General features: G+C 49.4%; 1 protein-coding gene across 1 annotated transcript; it reads right to left on the reverse strand.

The window, feature by feature from the left end:
* Window positions 1-3,606: 3,606 nt before the first annotated feature.
* On the reverse strand, window positions 3,607-9,152 carry FOXC1 (forkhead box C1). Its single transcript, XM_026715007.2, has one exon. The coding sequence runs from the start codon at window positions 7,519-7,521 to the stop codon at window positions 5,683-5,685; it is 1,839 nt and encodes a 612-aa protein (XP_026570792.1). The 5' UTR covers window positions 7,522-9,152; the 3' UTR covers window positions 3,607-5,682.
* Window positions 9,153-10,239: the final 1,087 nt, after the last annotated feature.

Raw genomic sequence — 10,239 nt, forward strand, 5'->3', positions numbered from 1 at the left:
CTTTCCCTTCACCGGCCTTGCGGGAGGAGCCCTCACGCTTCCAGGTTTGCTCAGATCCGTTCCAGGGAGGCCCAAACGCCACGGGCATAAGACGGATTCCTGAACCCTCTTCCCGCTGCTGCGCCCTGGCGGGGGTGAGAGATGAGGGACAAGGCCCTGCGGCAGATCCACCTGTGGTTGACCTCCCTCCTCCTCCTCCTCCTCGCACGTGTGTCATCAAAATAAAAAGGGGGGCGGGGAGCAGCCGAGAAGTAAATACTGAGTAATAAACAGCAATCAAGAGGAGAAACTGAAAGAAGCTGTCAGCCTTCAAGATTTTTCTCCCTTTGCTTTGCATCTTTCGGCTGTCATAAGTAGGGGGCGGGGGATGGTTATGGGAAGTGAGCTGGAGGTGTTACAAACCAGAAGTGTATAAGCTGGGGGGGTGGGTGTACATTCTTGCTTAGGTTTCTATCCTATGCTATGCGCAGCTGCAACCCTTTATCAAACTATGTCAGGGTCAATGGACAGAAGCCTCAAAACCACCTGGAGATGCCCACATGATGATATACACAACTTTTAATTGGATGAGCCAATTGAATTATTGGGGATGGGAACATTGCCATTACTTTGTATATGTGATTTACGCACCCATTTTCTCAGATTCAGAATTCTTTTGTTGCTACCACTTGATTTCCAGTAAAAGATACCTTTCCTCTGATTAAAGGAGTCTAAGTATTTCTTTCTTGGATTTTGAATGGAGCACCAGCTGACAGAAGCGGCTAGTTGCTGAGCGACCTTGTCAGGGTCCCCCCCATCACCCACCTCACCCCCACCCCCGCACGCCAGTTTTTATTGAAAGCAGTCAGGCTGGGTGGGCTGCCGTCTGCCAGCGCACCGAAGTGGAAGGCTTGCTTGCCCGATCTTGTCAATGCCCGCGAAGCTGGGAGACGCTGCCGGAGAGGTAAAACTCTCCCGCTCTCCTGACAGCAGCCGCGATCTCAAGGCACTTCCCAGCTCCCTGACTGCCGACTAAGAGAGAAGGGTGGTCTTTGCTGGGACCTTTTCAGGGCAAGTCCATCTGGGAGTCAGTCCCAGCACGCTGTCCTTGTGCGAAAGAAGCGCCTTTTCTGCAAATCTCTTGAGGCATCTTTTCTTCCTTAGGGAATCCCATTATACCCAGTTTGCAGCTTCATCCTGCAATCTGGCTTGTGTGATTTAGACCATTCTAGGGGCCTGCGTTCCTTCTCTAAGATCAAACATTTAGGGACATTTGAAACAGCTGGATGCCAGAACAGGGCCCGAACTTTGCTGCTTTCCCACGAGAAGCAAGTTGCACTGGTTTGGGGGGGTGGGGTGGGGGCTGCCACTTCGAGAAAGCCTTGGCACAAAGAGAAAGGTTTGCATCAGCCAAGCTGCCTGTGTGCCAGTGCCTGCACTGAAGCCATTTTCTTAACCAGATTTGTTGGCCCAATATCATTTCCCACTCAATGTTATAGGTGCTTCTCAGGGAAAGTAGGGATGAAACAGAATTCCTATTCCTCTCCCTCCCCCAGCCTGTCCCCAGATCTAATCCTCAGAAGAATTGGATGTGACTGCTGGAAATCCACTAAATTGGATGTGCCATTGGAAATCCACTAAATCAGCAAAGGAGCACTCACATAAAGTCTCCCCCTCTGTCTCTCTGGTTTTTCTCATGAAGAAAATGGGGGGGGGGCATTGGTCCAAAAGAATGAACGACCCAAGAGACAGAACCACCTTAAGTGTAATGCTCTTTTCTGTTATCTTTGTGTCAGCTGGGTGAGGTCAACAATGCTTTCCATACTCCAGTGGAGTTTTCAAGGTTCCTACCCTGAAGTCCAAAAGCTGAATTGTGGGTTTGAGGGGCGCTGTAAGAATTGTCTCCTATTCCATGACCCCCTCCCTTGAACAAAACTGAAACTGAATGGAAAGGCAATAGCCATCCCCCCCACCCCTTCAGTCCAATTTCCTTCTCTTTTCCTTGGCACAACAACAAACACAAGGGATTCAAACTGGCTAAAACTGAAGTATATAAAATACTTCTTATAGAGATGAACACAAGCTTAATTCTCTCTCTCTCTCTCACACACACACACACACACATACACACACTGAACACAAAGGTTCTTTCCAAACCTTTCCTTTGCTCATTATACTTTTATGACCCTCATAAATTATGAGATCCTGTTAACATAATATTCTATAGTCACTGACTGTATAAAATGTGCAAAGTTGATGTTCTATTCAAAATAATTTTTAGAAGAAGCCTAAAGATTCCTGCCACTCAACACTCATAGTCAAAAGAAAAGTTGGGATACAGTAATCCAACCAAAAAGTATATTACCAGGATCAGCGCTCTAAATCTGGCTAGTAAGACTGATTTAAAAGTAGATCAGATAAGCAGGCTATTAGAGACCAACTGAAACCAAAGCTAAGTAAGAAATCTGTTTCACTCAGTTCAACTAGATGCAAGATCCCATCTTAAAAAGAGACACCGATCAATATCAAGAATCTGTTAAAATCAAACTATTTTTCCATTTAAAATCTTAAATAGGTCTATTTTGTTCAAATTATTCAAATATCTTCCGATGAAGTGATTTGGAGATCTGATTATATAGGTTAAAATGTTAGTCCATGTTCTCTGGATTGTATTTAAGAAATTAAAAAGTAACCCATATTATTTCAAAAGTAAATAAGAATTTATCCAAAAATCAAGGATAAGTTCTATAAATTCTAAATTTAAATTTCCATATGACTCCTTTCTTGAGATTAAATCCCACTTTACTTAATATAGTTCCCTTCAAAACACATACAAAATACACAGCCCCAGTGCATTGTCCTAATACTTCAAAACATTTTTAAAAGGAGCATTAAAAAATTACTACAATACTGCAATTGCTTGTGATTAATTCCTTAGTGGGAGTAAAAATAAAAATCCAATCAACTAAACCCAGATTTAATAGTACTACCCTTTGTTTCTGAGCCCTCCTTTCTTATCTCCTTGGAGGCCCAGCCAAGGTAAGAAGGCGCCTGATTGATCAATTCTTAATTAAATTAGTCTGAATTTATTTACTATTTGTGGCCCTTAACAATCCAGGGACAATTACTGCCAAGTGTTGCCCTTAGATTAGATCAGCGATTTGATAGGAGGTTGCTTTCTCTTGAAAATTTACACTGGTAGAGCTTCTCTTCACTGCTTCTCTGATGGTAGACCAGTCCCTTTCTGCTAAAAAGATTGCATTGGTTGATTGGTTAGTTATTATGGGAAAGGCCTTCCTTGTATCCCTCAAACTCCTCTATTCAGGGATTGACCTAAAGGTGAGCTTCTTCATTTGACAAGACTTAACCTTATGCTCCTGCAGTCATCCCCCAAGGCAATTTATTCTATTTAAGAAAAAAAAGGCAGAGAAATTATAAAAGAAGGTGGGTGGGAATCCAAATAATTGGTAGGCGAAGGAAGCAGGGGCGGGGGGGGGGGGTGAGCTAGTTGCCCTTAAAAATTCCTCCCACTCACAATCATAAGAATCATAAGAATCAGCTAATGATTTTATGGAATCTAATCTAGCATTAGTTTTGGTGGACTAGAAGCATAGACTAGACCAAAACAATATTGGAAATCTTTATGATACTTCTGGATGTCTTTCACTCTTTACATTTTGAAAATTAAAACAAACAAAAATAACGTGCACGCGCGCACACACACAATACGAATAGCCCCTTTGTCTAGAAGGGGAAAAAAGGTAGGAGGGAATATATGTTTAGGATCCAATCTGGGTCGGTCACCGACCCAGGTTGCATCTCGCAACATTATCCTGGGACAGATACATTTGCCTTCATTTGTGAAATAAATATTCAGTTAAGAGTGTTTCATATAAATGAATAATCAATAAAGAATGCTAAGGCACAAATAACTATTAAAAAGTCAAACAGGCTGTAAAATGCTTTACATACTAGGATGAGTGAAAGGGGGAGAAACATATATTAAAAATGATGTACATTCAGAAAGGTTCAATGCAATATTGGACATGCTTGCTCAGAAGAAAAAGTCCTGCACAAATGAGTGGCATTTACTTCTGTGTAAACATACTCAGACTTGAAACCAGAAAATGCTGCTAAAAATAGCAGGTTTACATACACCCATTATTTGTTTCTAGACCTTTTTATGACTTCTGTAATGCCGCCTTCCTTTATGCGTCATATAGCAATGCCTGTAAGTTCAATTAGCCAAATGTCTCCTGACCTTTAGTTCTAATGCAAGTCAATTGTGATGGTTTGGCTGCTGAGATTTTTGTTAATTTTTCTCCTAGTGAATTTTTCTCCTAGATTCCAAAGATATAATAAACATAAATCTCAAAACTGTAACCATAATTATTCTATCAAGCAAGTGATTGATTCAGAGCATTTGTTTTATGTCACTTTTAACTTCATCCAAAAGTCCATCTGACAGTGCATTCCACTGAAAACAGGGTAAAACAGATGGAATCAATGGCGGTTTACTTACTGATAAAATAATTCAGCAGTGATGCTATAAATTAAAATAGATTTGCCAGCACTCAAAAGTCTTGCAAATACAGTTACTCAGAAGGGGTTTTTAAAATACAAAACTACTGTTTTGATTTATCACTAAAAATAATAATTCTATTATTCATGTTTTTGGCTGATAGATTTCTAAAAAATTTAATTTAAAAAGAGGGATGAATATATCCAGACTTTTGGTCCAATTGAATGGTAATTTATTAATAAACATAGTCAATAACTTCAAGGGTATCTTCAACAACAACAAAAGGAAAAATGATAAAATGATAAAATAAGATTAATACAATCCCCCTTTTTTATATATAATGGAAGAAGAAGAAAATGAGCGTTTCAGGTCATTTTAAAGTCAAGCGGTTTTTTTTTTTTTTTTTCTGATAAAGGAGTGGGGCAAACATTTTTGTTGTTTGGTCCGAACGATTCAACAACAGATTTAAAAATAAATTACTATGTTCCATTTACACTTTAAAACAAGTCTTTGTGTACAAAACAGTCCTTTACCGGGGTGGGGGGGGGGTAGAGGAAGAGAGCAAGAGAAAAGGTGAAGAAAAGGAGAGAAGAAACAACGCGTGTACTGCGCAATCCAGGTTGCGTAGGAGTCAACGGGCAAAAACGGGCATTCTTACTGCTTTTTGGAAAAGGCGATGCGCCTGGTTCACAGAGGGGCGAGGAGCCCTGGCTGGAATCAAACGGCAAAACTCCCACCCGTGTTTTGGGAGTCTCGTTTCGCGGCCTGCCTTGCGCGCTCAGTTGCGGGGATGCGCCTCCTCGGGTCGCCATCCAACCAGTCAAGCGCAAGGCAGGCAGCCATCCAAGCAGTCTGGCGCAGGGAGAGCGCGCAGATGGAAACTGGGGGGGGGGGCGTAGAGGGAGGCAGTTTTCATAAGACAAAAGGGAGGGGGGGGAGAAAAAGCATACAAACTTACGTGTTATTTGGTGTAACACTGTCCTTAAACAAACCATAGACTTAATAATTATTTACTGGGCAAACGCCGTCTTTGCACGGAATAGTTTTGGGGTTTTTTTTCCCCCTCTTTGGTTTGGTGGGGGAAGGAAGGCCGGGAAGGGCCCGAACGGGAGTTCTTCATATCAGCCTCCCCGCTCGCTGGCTGGGCTCGGCGCCTCTTTCCCTTCCCCCGCTGCCGGCGGTCAAAACTTGCTGCAGTCGTAGACGAAGGCGCCTGAAGGGCGATAAAGGCTTTGGCTGGCGGGAAAGGCCATTTGGCAGCTGCTCACCGAGCCGCTGCCGTTGCCGCCAGGAGAGTTGTTCAAGCCCAGGCGCTGGGAGGACTCGAACATGTCCCTCACGGCATGGAAGTTCTGCTGCTGGCCCGAGTAGACCGCCGCCGGCGAGGAGGAGGAGGCCGACGTAGCCGAAGCGGGGCCCAAATGCGTCAGCTCGCCTACCGCCGAGGCTTGGTTGAGGTACCAAGAGGCCAAGCGGCCGCCGCCTTGAGGGTGCCCCTCCTGAGGGCTCAGGCTGAGGGAAGAGGCGCTACTGCTACTGCTGGCCGCCAGGCTGTACTCGGGCAGCGGGTCCGGCTCGACGGGGCTGCTGGCCAAGTGGCCCCCGCCGCTTCGGTCCCCTCCGCTGTTGAGCCCCGTCCCTCCCCCTGAGGCCGCACCGGCGGCCGCGTAGAGACTCATGGCCTGCAAGTTGCAGTGGTAACTGGTGCTGGTGCTGGTGGTGGTACAGCCGCCCGCCGGCGAGGCCGCGCTTGCCGAGCTGCTGGTGGTGTTGACGCCCTGACTGCAGGGGGCGCTGTAGAGCGAGCTCTGAGCCGCCGCCGCCGCCGCCGGGGAATAGCAGCTGCTGCTCAAGGCTAGAGCGGCTGTCCTGGAGGTGGAGGCGGTGGACGAGGAAGAGGAGGAGGAGGAGGCCGCCGAGGAAGTGGCGGACGGCGGCAAAGCCAGGAGTTCGGCGGGGGCGCCCTGAGGCGAGGTGCGCAGGGAAGTCATGATGATGTTGTCCACGCTGAAGCCCCCACCGCCGGGAAGATGGTGCGCCGGGGGGTGATGGAGGGCGGCGTGGTGGTGGGGGTGCGGATGATGGTGGTGGGGGTGCTGGTGCTGGTGAGGATGATGGGGGTGGTGCTGACTCGGCGGCTGGGACTCGGCGGCTCCGCTGGATTCCAAGCCCAGCGCACGGCCACCGCGCGGGCTGCCGCCTCCTCCTCCTCCTCCTCCGCTGGAGAGGCTGCTGGTACTGGAGCTCTCCGGGCTTTCGATCTTGGGCACGGGCGCTCCTCTCAGCGGGGACAGGGCTTGCGGGGGAGACGCCGAGCCGTTCTCTGTCTTGATGTCCTGAAGTCTGACGGGGGGAGGCGGCTGCTGCTGTTGCTGCTGCTGCTGCGGGCCTCCCTCTTGCGGCTGGTGCCGCTGAGGCGGCGGCGGCGGCTCCTTCAGCTGGAGGCGCTCCTTCTCCTCCTTGTCCTTGACGGCGTCTTTTTTCTTGAAGCGGCGGCGGCGGCGGAGGAAGGAGCCGTTCTCGAACATGTTGTAGGAATCCGGATCGAGGGTCCAGTAGCTGCCCTTGCCGGGCTTCTTGTCGTCGCGGGGCACCTTGACGAAGCACTCGTTGAGCGAGAGGTTGTGCCGGATGGAGTTCTGCCAGCCCTGCTTGTTGTCCCGGTAGAAGGGGAAGCGCTCCATGATGAACTGGTAGATGCCGTTCAGCGTGATCTTCTTCTCGGGCGCGTTCTGGATGGCCATGGTGATGAGCGCGATGTAGCTGTAGGGCGGCTTGACCAGGTCCTTGGGCTGCGGCTGCGGCGGGTACGGCCCGTACGGTCTGCCTATGCCGCCGGGGCCCCCGCCTCCGCCGGGGTACTGCTCATGAGCTGCCGGGTGAGTCGAGTACATGCTCATGGGGGCAGGCATGGCCGCGTAGCCCCCTCCGGCCGCCGCCCGGTAGTAGCTCTGCTCACCGCCGAGGTAAGGTACCACTCCCAGCGAGTTGGGGCTGGACACCGAATAGCGAGCCTGCATGGCCTCCCTTCCGGCAGCCCAGCCGGACCAAGCAGCAGCAGACTGGCCGCCTCCTCCGCCGCCGCCTCCGCCGCCGCCTCCTCCTCCCCCGCCGCCGCCTCCTCTGCTTTCCCCCCTCCACCCCTCCGCAAATCCGGAGCCAAAAAAGTATAAACCAGGAGAGGCGACCAGGATTTTCCTTTTTTCCAAAAAGAAGAAGAAGAAAAAAAGCGGGGGGAAGTAAACCAACCGCCCCCCCCCCTCTAGATCCTATTCGGTTTTTTCCTTCCTCGGCTCAAAAGGAAAAGGATCGCAAAAAAATTATCAGAAAATAAAATAGCCAGCGAGCAAAGGGAGGAGGGGTGAGAGGGGGGACTCGATCTCCTTCCCTCCCCCCTCCTCCTCCTCCTGGGTTCTTCTTAAACCGAGGCGCCGACACTCCACGGAAGCGGCCGCCGCCGAGAAGAAAAGTTAGTTACTTCCATCGAGCACAAAAATAGAAAGGCGCGCACTCACGGGAGCCCGCTCCGTTTCCCGAGCTGTTTTTTCCCGCGGAGCTCGCCAACAGATTGACCAACGCTGTCCCAGCCAGGCGAAGTAAACAGCAGGCAAGAGAGGAGGGAGGGGGGGGAAAGTGTGGAGAAAGAGGCCCCGGTCCGGATCTCTCTCTCCCCCCCTCCTCTTCCTCCTTTCTGGTCTAAAGCTCGGTTTAGGACGAAAGATCCACCTTCTCTCCAACGCCTCCGGGTTGAAGGGCTGTCCCGGTCTCCGTCTCGGCTTTCCTCTCCTTTGCTCAGCCGCGAACTGCTCGGAAAGGCGCCGGGAAAAAAACTTCTGAACTTTTGAGCATCCGTCGCGGAGGCAAAGACTTTTTTACGCACTCGCTGGAGTTTCCCCCCCTCCCTTCTCCCCCTTTTCTTTCCAGGCCATGAAGCTCCGCCCTGTCGGACTGCTCAGCCAATGAAAAGGCGGAGGCGAGTTCTGAATGGGCGTCGGAGAGAAAACGTTGCTGCTTAATACTCCAGAAGTTGCTGCCGTCGCCGCTCGGAGGGTTACAGTTGCGCGCTCTCTCTCTCTACACACACACACGGACCCCTTATCCATCTCTCCCCTCCCATATACGGCTTTTCTAGCCCCCTTCCTCGCACAGGACGTTTGGTGGATCAAATGGCAGTTATCTACTCGTCCGGAATGAAAACACGCACGCCCCAGTCACTCATCAAGAGGCAAACATCGCTTTAACCACAGTAATATCTTTGTTAATACCCCTAGGTATTTTGGAAGGCTTTGCAGAAGATTAACCGAGCTTGCGATAGGCTCAACGTTAGATTTCGTGAGGGTGGGGGAGATATTGAGGTGGTAGCGGATGATATCGGGAAAAGAAATCTTGTTAGCTGTGCTGAACGGAAAGAGAAATCGCCAAACCCGTTTGAAGAGTGTTAAATATCTCGGTCTGACCCGGTTGCAAACGGTACTGTAGCGGGTTTCCAGAGCTTTTCATCGGACTGCATCTACTACTTTTTTTTTTCCATTCCAAGAAGGGGTTTGGCAAAATTGGGTGTGTGTGTGTGTTTCTAATCCATCGTTTGGAGATTTTAAGCAGCAACATAAATGACGACTTTCAAAGGGAAACAAATAAACGGGAACTCTAACTCTCCGCGTGTGTCAGGTTGAGATTTTTCTATGAATCTTGCAAAAGAAGAGCACGGCTATGAGAACATAGCGTCTCTAGCAACATCTAAAATGTGTTTGCAAATGTGGATATTTATTGGCAATTTGGATGCGAGCGAGCTCTTCCCTCACTACGGTTTGTACGGGAGGCTCTTACTCGCCTGACAGCGCTCTCATTCCTCAGATCCTCTGATCTCCTCCCTCTTTAAGCTTGGCGGACTCTGCTCACGACTTCGCCTTACCTGAATGGCAGCGACTTCAAGCCACCCGGTTACCCCCATACCTTCTCTCAAGCTTATGCCTCACTTGGCAAGGCCTTGGGTTGCCCGAACGAGACTCTCTGATCTCCCCCATCGGGCCCTGTCGCCTGCCTGTATGCGAGCTTCCTTCTACTACAGCTGCCCAGAGTTTTCTTGGAGGTTACTGCTTCTTCCAGAGTCACCAGGGGCTGCGGGGAGGGGGGCATGGCAAATGGCCTTCCAGTCACCTCAGAAGACTGGCTCAAGATGAGAAGGAAAGAGACACCCCCCTCCACGCCATGTTTCCCAGGTCCCCAAAATCTCACCCTTCCCCGCTCCAGCCAGCTGTTTGATCCAACCTCCAGGGACAGATTCCTTTCCTTCCCTAACATTTGACCAGCTTTTGACAAGTATTCAGGGAGGCAGGCGGGCAGGATTTAGGAAAATCTGTGTGTACAACACCGCCCCCCCCTTAGTTAACTTTATAAGCGATAAGGTATTAAGCCTCTGGGTCGACGGGGTGGTGGGAGAAAGGAAGAGAAATGAACGGGCCTGGGGTCATCCCCACTCCCCCAACACATTGCCTACTAATTAAATAAACCCTGAGTTGCTGGAGACTTTTCACAAGAACCTCTCTGGCTGGTCTTCCGTGAGGAAAACCAAGAAAGATGGCTGCTGGTTTTGTGGGTGAAGAGAAGGGAGATGGAGAAATCTGGTAGACTCCCAATTGTGACTGCCCGGCCCTAAAAGCCGTCCATTTCAGAACGATGTAAAAAATGATGGGTCGAGGAAAATATCCCCCTCGTGTTTTAATATAATCATTCTAGAG

This window comes from Pseudonaja textilis, chromosome 3 (assembly GCF_049901715.1).
Source record: "Pseudonaja textilis isolate UNSWEBS1 chromosome 3, rPseTex1.2, whole genome shotgun sequence".
Taxonomy (NCBI): Eukaryota; Metazoa; Chordata; class Lepidosauria; order Squamata; family Elapidae; genus Pseudonaja; species Pseudonaja textilis.

Excerpts from the sequence above, each read along its gene's own strand:
- FOXC1 (XM_026715007.2), bottom strand. The coding sequence starts at position 7,521 with ATGCAGGCTCGCTATTCGGTGTCCAGCCCCAACTCGCTGGGAGTGGTA.